At 43.9% G+C, this 17,600-nt stretch overlaps 1 protein-coding gene across 1 annotated transcript; it reads right to left on the reverse strand.

Annotated features, from left to right (window-relative positions):
• Positions 1–553: 553 nt before the first annotated feature.
• On the reverse strand, positions 554–14,163 carry LOC123756225 (proteoglycan 4-like). The gene is made up of 4 exons (XM_045739306.2): positions 13,729–14,163; positions 11,680–12,119; positions 4,857–5,045; positions 554–707 (listed from the first exon to the last, which is right to left on the reverse strand). Exons 1-4 carry the CDS (start codon positions 14,161–14,163, stop codon positions 554–556), a joined length of 1,218 nt encoding a protein of 405 aa, XP_045595262.2.
• Between the last annotated feature and the right edge of the window lie 3,437 nt (positions 14,164–17,600).

Raw genomic sequence — 17,600 nt, forward strand, 5'->3', positions numbered from 1 at the left:
GGATAGCAACAATTTTGCCTATGAGCCACTCTGACCTTGGTCCATCACTGTCAACCAATACTAGGTCTCCTGGTTTAAGTTGTACTTTATTATAGGGACTCGAAGCTCCGTAGTGGTACTCGAGTAGAGCTGTGAGGTACTCTCGCGTCCACACCTCATTCCACCTTTCAATGACTTTTGAGAGATGTTGGTAACTTTCTACTAAGTCACTCCTGGTTACATGTGAAGGGTCGACGTGGTCCTCTTCTGCTAAAGGTATGAGAGGACTCAGCAGGCCTCCATGTATCAAGTGTGAGGGACTCAGAGGTTCTCTCTGTGAGAAATCATCTGACAGGTATGTTAATGGGCGGTTATTGACTAGCGCCTCGATTTCCACAACAAGTGTTTGGAGTTCGGAGTAACTAATTTTCTGTCGATGTAAGGTTTTTCTTAAACACTTCTTGACAGTTCCTATCATTCGTTCGTAGATCCCACCTTGCCAAGGGGCTCTTGGAGCTATAAATTTCCAGTGACATTGTCGTCTCCGCAAGACGGACTGTACTTCTGGATGATTTCATACTTCTCGCAGACAGGCTTCTCCTGCCACAAAATTGGAACCATTGTCCGATATCATTGGTTTGGGACAAGATCTGCGAGCTGCAAATCTGCGAAAGGCTAGGATGAAGGCTTCAGCACTCATATCTGAAGTCACTTCTAAATGTACGCCTCTGGTGGTGGCACACGTAAAGAGGCAAATGTAAGCTTTCACTGGTATCTTATCTGGGTTGCCAGTGAGAAGCAAAGCTCCTGTGTAATCGACACCAGTGGTTTCAAAAGGACGAAGATGAACCACTCTTTCTTCAGGGAGTGGTGGAGGTCCTGGGTAAGGACATACTCTAGCATCGTATCTTTTGCAGATTACACAGAATATAATAATTGATTTGACTGTTTGACGACCTTGGGGAAGCCAGTATTTCTGTCTAAGGTCGGTGAGAGTATCTAACACTCCACCATGTAAAGTACCATATTGATGGTGATGTAAAACTAGAAGTTTGGTAATGATGTGGTGACGAGGTAGAAGGATTAGATTCTTTGTATCCAGATCAATTTTTGCATGAAGCAAACGTCCTCCACACCTTAATATATTATGGGTGTTGGCATCATACCAGATACCTAGAGACTTAGTTAATTTATCTGGAAGATTTTCATATTCGCTTCCATATGTCTCTTGTTGTGCACGTTTGATCCAGTAGAGGATGGGATTGGGAAACTTATGTCTGATTCCTATCATAGCAAGAAAATCAAACACATGTGCTGTCACTCTTAATAACTTACTTAAGTTAGAATAATTGTAAGGATCAATGGCTAAGATTCGATGAGGTTCTGGTTCTTTCATGGGAGTGGTGATATTGGTCACTATGACTTGTGGCTTTTGTTTGGGCCACTGACCACCAACAAGCCATGAAGGTCCATTGAACCACAGCGAAGACTTGATAAGTTGTTTTAGTGTTAATCCTCGAGATAAATAATCCGCAGGATTGTCCTTAGTAGGAACATGTCTGAATTTATATCCAGCAGATAATTCATGAATTTCCCTAACACGATTGCTGACGTAGGGAGTTTTATTATTGTTGTTTCTTACCCATTGTAAGACTGCCTCATTGTCTGACCACACGACAATCTCACCAAAGTGGATATTATTGAGTGTCTTGGTCAGGCAATGAGCCAATCTTACTCCCACCAGCAATGCAGTCAACTCCATTTGAGGTAAAGATCTCTTCTTGATGGGAGCAACTCTTGCTTTAGATGTGAGCAAAATTGATTGTACACTATTAACTAAGTAGGCTACAGCGCCATACACTTTGCCAGAGGCATCGCAGAAAACGTGCAAATTTGTGGGCAAGTTTGGTCCTGAAGCATTACGAGGAAATTTCAAAACACCTAACTGATTGAAATCCGTTGTGAGTATCTGCCATTTAGCTTGTAACTCACTTGGTAACGGATCATCCCATCCCATATGTTTCTGCCAGCATTCCTGCATTAGGAGTTTGCCCCTTATTAATATAGGACTAAGTAAGCCTAAAGGGTCAAATGGTTGACTGACATACGAGAGCAATGTTCTCATGGTAAGGGATGAATTATCAGTTTGTACTGATTTGACATTCATCTCGTCAGTACTTGTGTTCCATTCCACACCCAGAACCTTTAATTGATTAGGTACCTGATAACCTGGAAATTCTTTCTCGATTATCTGGTTTAATGATTTATCATTTTAGGCCCATGATTGTAGTGGCATATTGGCTCCTAATAACTCACGGTTAGCCTCATGGTAGATTTCTACCAAATTAGATTGATCATTTGTAGTTCCCTGGAAATTGTCGACATACATGTTGTCACTAATTTCTGCCTTGTAAGGGCTATTTGACTTCCTTAAATGTGTATCTAATGTTGCTTGCAATAGAAATGGGGAAGACGTCGCTCCGAATAATACAGAGGCAAAACGATATGTGATGATATCACTGTTAGGATCCAGTGGGTCCTTAATCCAGAGAAACTTAGTGTAATTACGATCCTCTTCCTGTAAACCTACTCTAAGGAAAGCTTTACTGATATCAGCAGTATAAGCAAAAATACCAGTGCGGAATCGTAATAGCACATCATGTAGCCTTTGGGTTAGGCTAGGTCCCGTTTGGAGACATTCATTCAAAGACAACTGCTTGGCTTCACTTTAGCACTACAGTTGAAGACAATACGGATAGGTGTTGTCAATGAATCTTTCACCACAGCGTGATGGGGTAAATAGTGACCTATTTTCCGGTCATCATTATCAACAACCTCGATAAATTTACTGTTGAGTTGTTGTTGGATTAGTTGATGATACATGTTCAGTTTGTCTGGCTGTTTCTGTAGTCGTGTTAATTGAGACTGCAATTGTGAGGCTGCCAGGAAATAATTAACTGGAAGTTGTGGATGATTCAACTTCCATGGTAGTCTCACCCAGTATTGTTTATCTTTATAGACAACTGTATCCAGATATTGCTGGTAAGTCCACATATCATCAGGGCTTGGTTGTTCAGGGATAATACCTAAAGTGTCTAAATCCCACAGACGATGTACAGGTGGATCAGACTCAATATCTTCAGATATTTCTCTGAAATGTAGGGGTGACTGTTCCAAGCCTAGTCACGCCACTATTATGTTGTTAGATTGTTGGTTGTTTGACGCTGGATTCTGTTGGAAAAGCACCGGTCCAGTAAGCAGCTTGCCTCCAGCAGATGACAACAAATTCATTCCGTGTTGTCTGGTGCATCCCATTATAAATTTATAATAATGGTCAGCGCCTATAAGTATTCCAACATCAGTGAGGCAGTCAGAATTGATTTTGTAGTCTGCTAGCCTCATGCGGTTTCGTTTAAGATATTTCGCAGTGCGAGCTAATGCTGTGACCTGCAGGTCTGTAGGAAGTTTATTTACTACTACCGCTTGTATTGGACTAGTGGAAGATCCAAGTCTCACTAATACCTTAACTACTTGGTATTCACGAGGTCCACTGTCAGTCAAGAACCCAGAAATATTCAATCTCACACTTTTGGCAGGTTTTAATTTTAACTGCTTGACTAACTGTTGTGTAATGAAGGTTTTCTGTGATCCTTGATCAAAAAGACCTCTAGTGTTAACTCTAGATTTCCTGTTTATTAGTCTAATGAGCTGTAGGCAGAGTGGTATTATTGCCTGACTCAGTAGCAAGTACATTTATTTCTTGATGCACTTTGCAATATTGAACTGTGGTAGAATTCGTGGAATTCTCCCCAGTTGTCATGGATTGGGTAGAAGTTTTTCTACATAAGGCATAGTGATGTACACCTTGGTTGCATATACTGCATGAACGTAGTTGCACTACACATTTTTTGGGATCATGAGAGCCCATGCACTTGGTGCACCTGTGTATTTCTTGTAACCGTTTAATCCTGGTATTAAAATTAGGATAAACAGAGCATTGGTAGGTGGCATGTCCTTGACTACAAAACAGACACCTTCTTTCTTTGGTTGACTTTGTCTCTTTAGCAGACAAGTCATTGGTTACCTCAGAAGGAGATACCGAATAAGCACCTACATTACCACTCCTCTTTCCAGTGGATGGAGCAGTCCTAGATTTATACTTACTAGATTTATTCAAAGTCGGTTTGGGTTTGACTTAAGTGTCAATATTAGGTGGTTTAGACTCAGGTTTAATCTTATCATGGGCCTTCAACCTGTTAACCGTTATTCTCAGTCCCTCGAATATTTGGTCAAGAGTGAGAAACTCGGTTTTATAGTGTGAGCAAAGCTCTGCTAAGATATTTCGAGGTAATTTCCTCTGGAAAAGTAACTTGATTGACCATTCCGAGGCTGGTATATCAACTTTAGTACCTAAGGCCTTTACTAGAGACTCTACTTCTAGTCTGGTGCTTTGAAGTGAGTCTGGTCTGCTATTTGGTGCATTCAGATCTAGCAACTGGTAATAAAGGTTAGCTATACTCAACTCTTTGTTGCAATAGTTCAACTTCAACAGTTTTATAGCTTCCTCATAATTACTCTCAGTGAGAGTTAGGTTATGTATGACCTTTTTAGCCTCTCCTTTGAGAAGACTAAGCAGGTATGAGAATTTAGAAATCTTGTCAAGAGACGGTTTCTTATGTATATGAACTTCAAATGAAGTCCAAAAATTGTCCCAATTTTCTGTATCCAGCCCTGTAAATGTAGGTAAGACTAAAGTAGGCAAACGAATCTCTGGTAATTGGTTACTGAATTGAGACATAGCATTATTTGTATTGGATTTAGATTGTGTTGCTAGATTGGATAGCATGTAAAGTTTATCTTGAGTCTCATCTTCATACTGGGAAATATCTGCTATAACTTGATCCAATTCATCAGGATCAGTTTCTATGGTATTCAGTAGAGCAATATAAGACTGACTTGTAGATTTAACTTGATCAAATTTCAGATCAGCCACTCTCACTGATGTCTCTAATTGATAAGAATCAATGTGAGTTGCTTTAGATAAGCCCTCAGACTTGTTAATTAGTCTGGTCAAATGACCTTTAAGGCCAATATAGGTTCTCCTTAATTGCTCAGGAGTAGCCATGATGGGCTTAAGTCCAAACTTCATGGGATTAGAATAAGTATTACTAATGAAGCTTGGGTACTTGTTCATTAGTTGACAAGTAATATTAAATATAGCCTAATTTAACGTGGCTAAATTATACTCTACCTCACTCGAGGTTAAATGTACCTACCTAACAACAAGTAGCTAGATATTTTGAGCACTGTCTGAACTTCACCATTAACTTTCGTCCGGTTAGCTCTTCTATATCACCATTAGATGTAATGGTGATCATCCAGCAATACTCAAAATAGATACACACAAATTAATGAGTACAAGATGAAATAATATGGAGACACTCCAATCAGAGTTATCTCAAAGTTTAATCCCACCCTTGATAGGGTCAGCACAAATGGTATAATACATATACTACTGACTAGTTTTAAGTCTAGTCGTGATAATTCCTACTTAAGAAACTACAAATTTATTTAGTCTGGGTTTGTGCCAAATTCAGCACAATCACAGCCTAAATTCTACCTAATAAGACTGGTAAAGATTATTGTGGTGCAGTAATGTGAATATAGTTGTGTTGTATTTTTGGGTTTTTGGATTTTATAGTTTATAAGTGTGCACTTGCACACACAAGTGAAAACAATTATGTACAATTAAGTTTGGCTTGCTAGCCACAGCCGTTTGTGATAGTTGATTGTGTTGATCAATTTGTCAACCACATGTAACCTAGACTCACCTGACAGGTGTACACCATCTCTTGCCAGGTTTTGTCTATATGGTCTGGCTGTAAATTGGATATAAGTGGCATCCAATCTCACTCGTTTTTTCATCCTGAAATTTATGTATTTAGCAGCTCTCTGGTAGTATTCTGGTGTTACTCCCCAACGATTATCTTGACTTGGTTGGCGAGGTTCCACTAACGTGAATACTACCGAGTTACTGATGAGCTTAAATGAAGAAATTATGGCTTTAAGGTGATTGATCACCTCAGCTGGAAGACGAGTAGGATGGATGTCATTACCACCTAAGTATATAATGGTTAGATGGTGTGGCCACTCTAACGCAGGTGTTAGTGTGGAATTGTTGTAAAAGTTATGAGCTGTTGCTCCTGGTGACCTAAAGATTCTTACTTCAGCATGAAGTGTAGGCCTAAGTGTTGTGGGCAATTGACTGTGTCCCACGAGTGCTACCTTATACATGAGGTGTAAGTAGCAATGACTTGGTGTGACTTAGGCTAACCTATGTGTTACGTTGTTGGTAGACACAATTAATTAAAATGGTTAGTCTAGACTACTTCACACAGTGATTAGTTATTACTAACTAGTATTTATATTTATATTTGTGTTTATCCGGTTCGATAAGGACCATAATGTGGGACATTTGGGGCTTGACTCTATTTATATAAGTATTAAAGTAATGAAATCAATTACGAAGGACCACCCGCTTTTATAGTAAAGAGGGAAACTAATAAAATGTGATCATTAGAAATTCCTGTAAGAATCAGTGACTATGGATAAATATTAGGAAATATAATCACTTTAGTAATTAATGGGCTGTATAAATAATTTACTTGAATCAAAGCCTCAAACACCTACATTGGGGGGTTATTGCTAGAACTTCATATATGTCTAGGAACTAGTGTGGTTCGTACACCAGTTCATTGTGTAATAACCTAATCTTATGACCAATTAGAGAATCAATAGAAATTTATCACCAATAAGAATATAGATCATCAATATCAGAAATTAATCATTACAATAAACACGTATTATCTCCAGTGTACAGCACTCTATAAATGATAACCAAAATACTGATAATTTGAATAATCAAAGAAATACGAAAAGTCTTAGCTTGAAGACGTTTTCAAAGACATCAGTTACGAATCATCCTCGGGATCTCCGGAATTCCTCGTAGAACACTGGGAGATGAATAACACGGGTAAAGAAACAGCTCGTGGAATTCCTCACACGCGAGCTGTAAATTAAGGGATATTACATAGTAATGTACTAGGTTACTAAATATCTATATTCAAGAAATGGGGAATAAAATTAATTTAGAATACTAACATGTGGTTTATTTATGTTGCTCGACGTAACGACAAGCTACCCTGCCATATACAATCTCTAATGATGCATCACAAGGGAGTTATATACTTAGCTAATAGGGTACTGTATAAGTTGAAGCTTGCCGAAACCGCGTCCCAGGCTCTAGCGTCACAATGGCGAACACGTGGTGGCTAGCTTGGCTTGGATGTCGACGCGCTTATTTGGCCGGTCACGATGGATCACGTAGAACAAATTAACTAGTTCCGGGATGAATATCAGGTTAAATCTTGCTGATAATTCACCACAACGTATCCTAGACTCTGACACCAAAACGAGTTGCTCAATTCCGCAACAAGTCTTCACGCCGCACACTGGCGACTTCTCCTCGAGCTGTCGTCTACCACAATGGCGTCTCCCTCTCCCCGGTGTCTCGCATTCGCCACAGAAATTATTTAACACGAATAATATTATTTCGCACAGTTGTGGCTAAAATGCTTTGATAAGGACTGGGTTGTAATTCTAGGGAGCTAAATATTATTACTTTCTCGTCTTACGATGGTAAACGAGAAATGGAGATGATTTTAGTTCTCTCCATGGCATTCACGCGTGACGTTAAATTCATTACTTGATAACAGTTGTAACTAAAAACTCTCGATTTGGCATTATTTGGGAGTTATGTTATCGGTAAATAATTATCACACGGAATACTGCTGATTTTAGAGAATCACACTCAATTCTCTAACACACTGGATATAAATGTGTTTAACTTGGTAGAATCTGGCGCAATACTGGCGCTTGGTTACGTAAGAATTCCAGCATTATTGTACAGATACAATTATTAGTTCATGTGAACACTACTGTTAGTTAATTTTAGTTACTACAGTAATTAGTAGATTTTAGTAATAGTTAATAATAATACAACAGTATTGTATTAGTGTTGGAAATTTCCAACAAGTGGGCCTCCTTGGTTCTGGTGGGTGGTGGTGCTGGGTCTCCTTGGTGCTGGGTTTCCCTGGTGCTGGTGTGTGTTGGAAATTTCCAACACTAACACACTACCATTGTATTATAATACATCATGATTATATACTAATTACAGTAGTTATTAATTTCACTAATGGTAGTGTTAACATAAATTAATATATCTTTATCTGAGCCTATTGCTAATATTCTCACGACATCGAGAGGCAGGATTGCGTCAGATAAGGTCCATCTAAACATATTTATTGCCAATATGTTAGAGAATTGAATGTGGTTCTCTAAAATTATCAGTATTCCGTACAATAATTAACTACGGATAATATAGCTCCCAATAATCCAAAACCGAGAGTTATTAACTGAAATTATTATCAAGTAGCAGTTTTATCTGTTACATACGAATGCTATGGAGGAAATCAAATTTCTCTCCATTTCTCGACTAACACCATTTAATGAGAATATGATATTATTTAATTCCCTATAATTGCAACCCGGTTCTCATTAACGCATTACATCAGTAATTACACGGAAAAGAATTATCCGTGATTAGTAATTTCTGTTGTGAATGCGGGAAACGAGTTGAGGGAGGGCGGAGAGACGCCACCATTCGCCATCCTTCGTCGCTAGAGACGCCAACAATCGCATCCTGCGTCCCGGGAGAGTCGATTTCCATCAATACTACGTTATGCCCTTGCAGTTAATCGGCCTAGGAGCGTGCAATTGCTCCAGTAGCAATCTAGGATTGCTTCGGTAGACAACCAGCAGGCTAGGTGCCTTACTATTGTTTATAATGAGTACTCTTTATATCCTTGTACTGTGCACTGTCCATCGTTATGCTACGCGACCTCCCCAAACAATAAGTACGTCCATAAGGAATTAAATTTATTCCTTTTACGGTATAGTGAGGATACTAGATAGTAGGTACAAACAATTAGTATATTCAGTTGAAATTTCAGCTTGTTGTCAGCGGTCGTGGTCCTAATGTTCCCACGCCATGCTTGAACTCATGTGTTGCAGCAAGTAGCAGACGACACCATTGCACCTCTACCTCTCCGTTCACTATTACAGCTAAGCAGCTGAAACCTTTTCTATTATTTCTTAGATTGAGAAAATTCTAGATCAGTCGAAGAGATTTAGTTTATTTGATTTGAGATATCTAACGTAATATGTTAGCCTCATCAAGGTCAAATGAGAATAATTGCTTGGTTAATCAACATATAATCTTTTTACCACTAATCAATTTATCTAATGTTTCTTAATAGTATTTAGTAGAATTACTAATTTTTATTCGAGGAAGAACCAGCCTCGATGAAGCGTACTGGGAGTACGTTAATACTTCTGGTATTAACCCCCCATTTTGTGAAGGACGGAAAATTTATTCTCGAACATTAATATATTATACAGCCCATAGAAGTTTAAAGAATAATCTTCAATAGTTTCTTATCCATAGGCACTGGTGTTTCAGTCCTTATCATTTAACTTTGTTTCCTTTTTCAGTCAAAATAGGGTGGTCCTTCGATTAACTTAAATTAATCTATTAATTATATATCAATCAATTAATAGATGGTAAGCTTTCTTCCCAACAGTGTGTGGTGATGAGTCTCCCTGGTGCTGGTGTGTGGTGGTGCTGGGTCTCCTTGGTGCTGGTGTGTAATGGTGCTGGGTCTCCCTGGTGCTGGTGTGTGGTGGTGGTGGGTCTCCCTGGTGCTGGTGTGTAATGGTGCTGGGTCTCCCTGGTGCTGGTGTGTGGTGGTGGTGGGTCTCCTTGGTGCTGGTGTGTGGTGGTGGTGGGTCTCCCTGGTGCTGGTGTGTAATGGTGCTGGGTCTCCCTGGTGCTGGTGTGTGGTGGTGGTGGGTCTCCTTGGTGCTGGTGTGTGGTGGTGGTGGGTCTCCCTGGTGCTGGTGTGTGGTGGTGGTGGGTCTCCTTGGTGCTGGTGTGTGGTGGTGGTGGGTCTCCCTGGTGCTGGTGTGTGGTGGTGGTGGGTCTCCTTGGTGCTGGTGTGTGGTGGTGGTGGGTCTCCCTGGTGCTGGTGTGTGGTGGTGGTGGGTCTCCTTGGTGCTGGTGTGTGGTGGTGCTGGGTCTTCCTGGTGCTGGTGTGTGGTGGTGGTGGGTCTCCCTGGTGCTGGTGTGTGGTGGTGGTGGGTCTCCTTGGTGCTGGTGTGTAATGGTGGGGGGGTCTCCTTGGTGCTGGTGTGTGGTAGTGGTGGGTCTCCTTGGTGCTGGTGTGTGGTGGTGCTGGGTCTCCCTGGTGCTGGTGTGTGGTGGTGGTGGGTCTCCCTGGTGCTGGTGTGTGGTGGTGGTGGGTCTCCCTGGTGCTGGTGTGTAATGGTGGGGGGTCTCCTTGGTGCTGGTGTGTGGTGGTGCTGGTTCTCCTTGGTGCTGGTGTGTAATGGTGCTGGGTCTCCCTGGTGCTGGTGTGTGGTGGTGGTGGGTCTCCCTGGTGCTGGTGTGTGGTGGTGGGTCTCCCTGGTGCTGGTGTGTGGTGGTGGGTCTCCCTGGTGCTGGTGTGTGGTGGTGGTGGGTCTCCCTGGTGCTGGTGTGTGGTGGTGCTGGGTCTCCCTGGTGCTGGTGTGTGGTGGTGGTGGGTCTCCCTGGTGCTGGTGTGTGGTGGTGGGTCTCCCTGGTGCTGGTGTGTGGTGGTGGGTCTCCCTGGTGCTGGTGTGTGGTGGTGGGTCTCCCTGGTGCTGGTGTGTGGTGGTGGGTCTCCCTGGTGCTGGTGTGTGGTGGTGGGTCTCCCTGGTGCTGGTGTGTGGTGGTGGGTCTCCCTGGTGCTGGTGTGTGGTGGTGGTGGGTCTCCCTGGTGCTGGTGTGTGGTGGTGGTGGGTCTCCCTGGTGCTGGTGTGTGGTGGTGGGTCTCCCTGGTGCTGGTGTGTGGTGGTGGGTCTCCCTGGTGCTGGTGTGTGGTGGTGGGTCTCCCTGGTGCTGGTGTGTGGTGGTGGGTCTCCCTGGTGCTGGTGTGTGGTGGTGGGTCTCCCTGGTGCTGGTGTGTGGTGGTGGGTCTCCCTGGTGCTGGTGTGTGGTGGTGGGTCTCCCTGGTGCTGGTGTGTGGTGGTGGGTCTCCCTGGTGCTGGTGTGTGGTGGTGGGTCTCCCTGGTGCTGGTGTGTGGTGGTGGGTCTCCCTGGTGCTGGTGTGTGGTGGTGGGTCTCCCTGGTGCTGGTGTGTGGTGGTGGGTCTCCCTGGTGCTGGTGTGTGGTGGTGGGTCTCCCTGGTGCTATTGTGTAGTGGTTCGTCTCCCTGGTGATGTTGTACTAAACTTGGTAGTATGTTTGTAAGGATATACAGAGCATAGAAGTATGCTTGGAAGAATATATAGAGCATAGTAGTATGCTTGGAGGGATTTACAGACCATGGTTTTATACTTGGAAGGATATTCAGAACATGGTAATATGCTTGGAATATATTTAGAGAATGATAGTATGCTTGAAAAGCTGTACAGAGCATGTTAGTATGCTTAGAAGGATATACATAGCATGGTGGTATGCTTGGAAGGATATACAGAACATTATAGTATGCTTGGAAGGCTATAAACGGTGTTAGTGTGTATGGAAAGTTGAGTAGGAGGCGGCAAGCAGAGTTTAATTACCTGAAACTGGCCTCCAGGGGAACAGTGTGCGTAATATCACTAACAGCCCGTAGCCCTAATGACTGTGGGCGGGGCTGAGACGACCAGGTCTTGCGGTCGTTACGAACAGGCCTGGTTTGGTCTTGTCCGGGTCTGGCCGGGTCTGCCCTGGTCTTAACGGCCGGGTCTGGCGTGGTCTTGACGACCGGGTCTGCCCTGGTCTTAACGGCCGGGTCTGCCCTGATCTTAACGGCCGGGTCTGGCGAGGTCTTAACGGCCGGGTCTGGCGTGGTCTTAACGGCCGGGTCTGGCGTGGTCTTAACGGCCGGGTCTGGCGTGGTCTTAACGGCCGGGTCTGGCGTGGTCCTGACGACGGGGTCTGGCGTGGTCTTAACGGCCGGGTCTGGCGTGGTCTTAACGGCCGGGTCTGGCGTGGTTTTAACGGCCGGGTCTGGCGTGGTCTTGATACAACACCGCCAGTGTAACGTATCGGAAATGGAGGAAATGAAGACAACTCATTGAGTGAAGGAGGTAGAGAGGTGGAAGGGAGGAGTGAGGAAGAGAAGTCAGGAGAAAAGGAAAGTTTAGAATGAGAGAAAATGGGAAATGGAAAGAGACAGAAAGTGCAGCAACCATCCATTCAAGAATTATTTATAAGTCAAGGAATGGAAGTTGTCTGTCCCACAAAAAAATAACTGATGTTATCAAGTAACGACTGTACGAATGTAAATTATATAGTTAATAATCTTGAACTCATAATCTTAAGCCAGTAAACTTTAGAGTGCTCTCCACTCTAGCTTTCACAGTCCAACATCTAGGGATCAGAATTAAAGACAATTAAAAAGTAAATTAATCAATTATATATTTAACATTATATCTTCACTTATATGGGTATCATAATTCAACTATATCACTTGATTTTCAAATGACAACATTAATTGAGTCGCCACACAAGAAATGGAGAGCAACTACGTCTGACTGCACCTGACAATCACACAACACTTAAGTTGGAAAATACCAAATACGTCAACCTTTTAAGCTCACTCACAAACGTCTCTGAGTGGAAGATGGTAGAGAGGAGGGGATTAGGGGGGGGGGGTTATGGGTGACAGGCAGAGTCAGCACCGGCATGGGACAGGCCTATGTAGACCTAGTGAGGCTCCTCTCTCACTGTCTCTATCTGTATATCAGTTCTGCATCTCAAATGTACAGTTCCACAGGTATGTACAGTTCCAAAGGTATGTACAGTTCCACCGGTATTTAAGGAGGAACCGAGAGCTAAACTCCGCCTACCAAGAGATTGTCTCTGGCTATTTTCCTATTACACCTTGACAGCGGCTTGTTTAATGGAAACAGCACAGCCACTCGTCTCCAATAATCAGCTTAGCAGAGAGCGAGGTCATTTCACACAACCTGACCTCTGCAGAACCTCTGACAATTAACACTTGAAAGGTGTGATTTTTTAAGTTAATAAAGGCCGTTAGCCTGGAGCCGCCAATATTCTGTGTCTTCCTCTCGCTGTACGTGAAATAGTAAATAAATCCATTTATAGTGTTATACATACGACCGGGTCTGGCGTGGTCTTAACTATCGGGTCTAGCATGGTCTTGACTCTTGACGACCGGGTCTAGCATGGTCTTGACTCCTGACGACCAGGTCTAGCGTGGTCTTGACTCTTGACGACCGGGTCTAGCGTGGTCTTGACTCTTGACGACCGGGTCTAGCATGGTCTTGACTCTTGACCACCGGGGTCTGGCGTGGTCTTGACTCTTGACGACCGGGTCTAGCATGGTCTTGACTCTTGACCACCGGGGTCTGGCGTGGTCTTGACTCTTGACGACCGGGTCTAGCGTGGTCTTGACTCTTGACGACCGGGTCTAGCGTGGTCTTGACTCTTGACGACCGGGTCTAGCATGGTCTTGACTCTTGACGACCGGGTCTAGCATGGTCTTGACTCTTGACCACCGGGGTCTGGCGTGGTCTTGACTCTTGACGACCGGGTCTAGCGTGGTCTTGACTCTTGACCACCGGGGTCTGGCGTGATCTTGACTCTTGACGACCGGGTCTAACATGGTTTTGACTCTTGACCACCGGGTCTGGCTTGGTCTTGACGACCGGGTCTAGCATGGTCTTGACTCTTGACAACCAGGTCTGGCGTGGTCTTGATTCTTGACGACCGGGTCTGGCGTGGTCTTGACTCTTGACGACCGGGTCTGGCGTGGTCTTGACTCTTGACGACCGGGTCTGGCGTGGTCTTGACTCTTGACGACTGGGTCTGGCGTGGTCTTGACTCTTGACGACCGGGTCTGGCGTGGTCTTGACTCTTGACGACAGGGTCTGGCCTGGTCTTGACTCTTGACGACCGGGTCTGGCGTGGTCTTGATGACCGGTTCTGGTGTGGTCTTGACCGGGTCTAGCATGGTCTTGACTCTTGACGACCGGGTCTGGCGTAGTCTTGACGACCGGGTCTGGCCTGGTCTTGACGACTGGGTCTGACGTAGTCATAACGACCGGGTCTAGCATGGTCTTGACTCATAACGATCGGGTCTAACGTGGTCTTGACGACCGGGTCTGACCTGGTGCTAACAATCGGGTCTTGCGTGGACCAAACCTGCACACATAAATAACATCACATGAGACCAGAAGGCATGGCAGGATGGGCAGAATACCCCCTTTGAAAAGCGGAGGTACAATAAGTACTCTGAGAGAGAACTCTATCAACATCAAAAGAATATTGAACTAGTAGAGCAAGAACTCGGCAATGTGATGTTATGGTGGCCAAAATATTACTAGGATATAAACGCATCTGTAGGCGTTCTCAAAACTCAAATGTCGAATACAAAAATCAAATGTTGCTTCAAATGTATCAACTTTGTAAAAGAGATAACATGTACTCCCTTGAACATTATATTGTTGAATGTCCCATATTGACTGACTTTCCCCCTCCTGGGCTAAGGTATGCTGAACTCTGTAAATACTATATGAATACTAAAGCACTTGATGATATATTGGACTTGTACTCAAGATTGACTATGTAATGACTCAGTTATATAATGTATGTGCTGTAACTATAACCTGAGCTTAAAAAGGCATCTAAATCACCTTCAGTGGTTAAGTGCTTAATAGCACAATAGTTTCTACAGAACCTATCGTACCTTTTCCAAGTAGGAGAGACAGAGGTGTATTATGTATATGTATGTGTGTAGGTATATTTGGTGAGCATCTTCTGACAAATGAACGAACAAAGTATTAGACTGAGCATCTTCATTTGTCAGAAGATGCTCACCAAATTGATTGGGAGATGGCTTCTTCAATAACGAATTGTAAAAGCACCTATAACAGAAACATAATTGAATCTGCTTTGATACAGATCACAAAAGAAAGTAATTTGAACATTAGCAGTGGTTTATATAACTTAGATCCATTTTTAATAGATCAATTAGAGGGCGATTTTAGTAGGATCATTGGAACACATTTGTCTCACTAATTCATTGTAAATATTTACTATCTTATGTTATGATTATCCATGTGTGGGCCTGTGTGTGGTTATGAATGGGAGCTGCACCGGATTGGCCAATAGGCCCTCTGCAGTTTTTGTGCGGCTCATATTTGTGTCCACTTATTGTACCTCACCTGCCTATTTGTGTCCAGTACTCGACCTGTAAAACCACTCCTTCTCAAGAAGTATTAATATACGAAAGTACTTAAGGAAATTCCTGTTTAAATTTTTCTCCGTGGTCTGACACTGTCACATTAATAATCACTGTCACATTAATAATTCTGGAGACTGCTCCATTGAAGCAAACCTTGGCTTTCCTTCCTGTGAGGTAGTCTTCAACCCATTTCATGAGTCTCCCCTTGACACCCATGCATGCAAGCTCGTCCAGGATCGCAATCCCCTGTGCTTTGTCAAAGGCTCCTTTGATGTCAACAAATACAGAGTACCTAGCCGTGTCATTAGCCAAGTAATTAACTATACAATTTGCTGTGCTCCGTCCTTTAACAAATCCATTGACCCCCTCCCCTAACCTGCCTATTTTGTGCAACAGTCGGTTTAGGATGATCCTTTCAAGCATCTTCCAAGTGCATGACACGAGACTGATAGGTCTGTAATTGCCAGGGTCATTAGGCTTCGGTATGGGAACAATTATTGCGTGTTTCCATTGTGTGGGCAGCACTCCACTTAGGAATGACTTGTTAAACAGGTGGAGTAGTGGATTCCCAGACACTTCACACAGTGCATTGAGTATGTCGTAGGTGACGCCATCTTCACCAGGTGCTGTACTTTTACCCCTTTTCATAGCGCCCCTTACTTCTAGGGCTGTGATTGGTTCCCCATATTCGTCATCACTAGACAGTGCTCTTGTTATCCTAATTCTTCTGTCATCATGTCGCAGGAGCTGTTCCCTGCTGATTTCTGCAGGGAGGGAGGAGGAGGATGCTGCATCACTCCACTTGTGAATTAGTTCCTCAGCCTTACCCTGGGGGTCTTTGTGAGCGGCAGGCCGGGCTCTGCCACCCTTAGCTATCTTAATTTTTGTCCACACTTGTCTTGCAGATGTTTCCCGTCCAATAGAGCTAGTGAACTCAAGCCATTGTCTTTCCCGTTCTTTAATCTTCTCTTCCCTGGCTACTTGACACACAGTTTTAAACAATTCTTGGTTACTCTCAGTGGGATGTCTCCGGTACTCTCTACTCATGTCTCGCACATTTGCGTTAAGCATCTTTATGTAACCATTCTCATACCATTTTATTTTCTTCCTCTGAGGGTTACTTCGCCCAGGCGTACGGCGCGGAACTCTTTGACAGCTCTCAATTTGGTGATTAAGGTCATCAACAAATGTGTCAATGTCTTCTGGGATTTGGTATTCCGTGAACCAGTCACTCATCCTGTTTATGAAGTGTGGCCTCATATCTCGTCCGAGTGATAACCTTTTTCTTTTATTTGTCTCTTTCTTTCTCTTGCTCATGTCGACGGTGGTAATTAGCGCCCAATGGTCACTACATAAACTGTGCACAATGTGTGTACTGGCATCCGTGTCCTGTGCTGCAAGCCAGAGGGCTGCTGCAAGTGTACAGCTGCCACGACGCTCCGACCACACCATCTGGGCTGCTGCAAGTGTACAGCTGCCACGACGCTCCGACCACACCATCTGGGCTGCTGCAAGTGTACAGCTGCCACGACGTTCCGACCACACCATCTGGGCTGCTGCAAGTGTACAGCTGCCACGACGTTCCGGCCACACCATCTGGGCTACTGCAAGTGTACAGCTGCCACGACGTTCCGGCCACACCATCTGGGCTGCTGCAAGTGTACAGCTGCCACGACGTTCCGACCACACCATCTGGGCTGCTGCAAGTGTACAGCTGCCACGACGCTCCGGCCACGCCATCTGGGCTGCTGCAAGTTTACAGCTGCCACGACGTTCCGGCCACACCATCTGGGCTGCTGCAAGTGTACAGCTGCCACGACGCTCCGGCCACGCCATCTGGGCTGCTGCAAGTGTACAGCTGCCACGACGTTCCGGCCACACCATCTGGGCTGCTGCAAGTGTACAGCTGCCACGACGTTCCGGCCACACCATCTGGGCTTTTGTGTTCCTCATGGCACTAAAGAAACTATTTATCCAGCTATCTATCCATCTATCTTGCCATCTACCTCTTTATCCATCCATGTATCTATTCATCCAACTTCTATCTATTCATGCACCTATCCATTTATTCACCCATCCTCTAAGATTCCTCTATCTTTATATCCATCTATTTGTATTCTATGACTCTATTCATCCATCTATCTATCCATTGATCGATTCCTCCATCTACTCATTTTTCAATCTATTCATATATTTGTCCATCAATCTACTCACCTATCAATCTATCTCACTATACATTCGCCTGTCCATACAGCTACCTATTTATACATCTACCTATCCAAGTATCCC

Source organism: Procambarus clarkii, chromosome 36, assembly GCF_040958095.1.
Source record: "Procambarus clarkii isolate CNS0578487 chromosome 36, FALCON_Pclarkii_2.0, whole genome shotgun sequence".
Lineage (NCBI taxonomy): Eukaryota > Metazoa > Arthropoda > Malacostraca > Decapoda > Cambaridae > Procambarus > Procambarus clarkii.

What these genes read in the sequence shown, in the direction of transcription:
- LOC123756225 (XM_045739306.2), bottom strand. Translation starts at nt 14,163, where the DNA reads ATGACTACGTCAGACCCAGTCGTCAAGACCAGGCCAGACCCGGTCGTC. An exon ending in TGGTCAAGAGTCAAAACCAT is followed by an intron (nt 12,120 to 13,728) that starts GTTAGACCCGGT and finishes TGTTGTATCAAG; the next exon opens with ACCACGCCAGACCCGGCCGT. An exon ending in CCCCTGGAGGCCAGTTTCAG is followed by an intron (nt 5,046 to 11,679) that starts GTAATTAAACTC and finishes TCATTTGACCAG; the next exon opens with ACTAATTAACAAGTCTGAGG.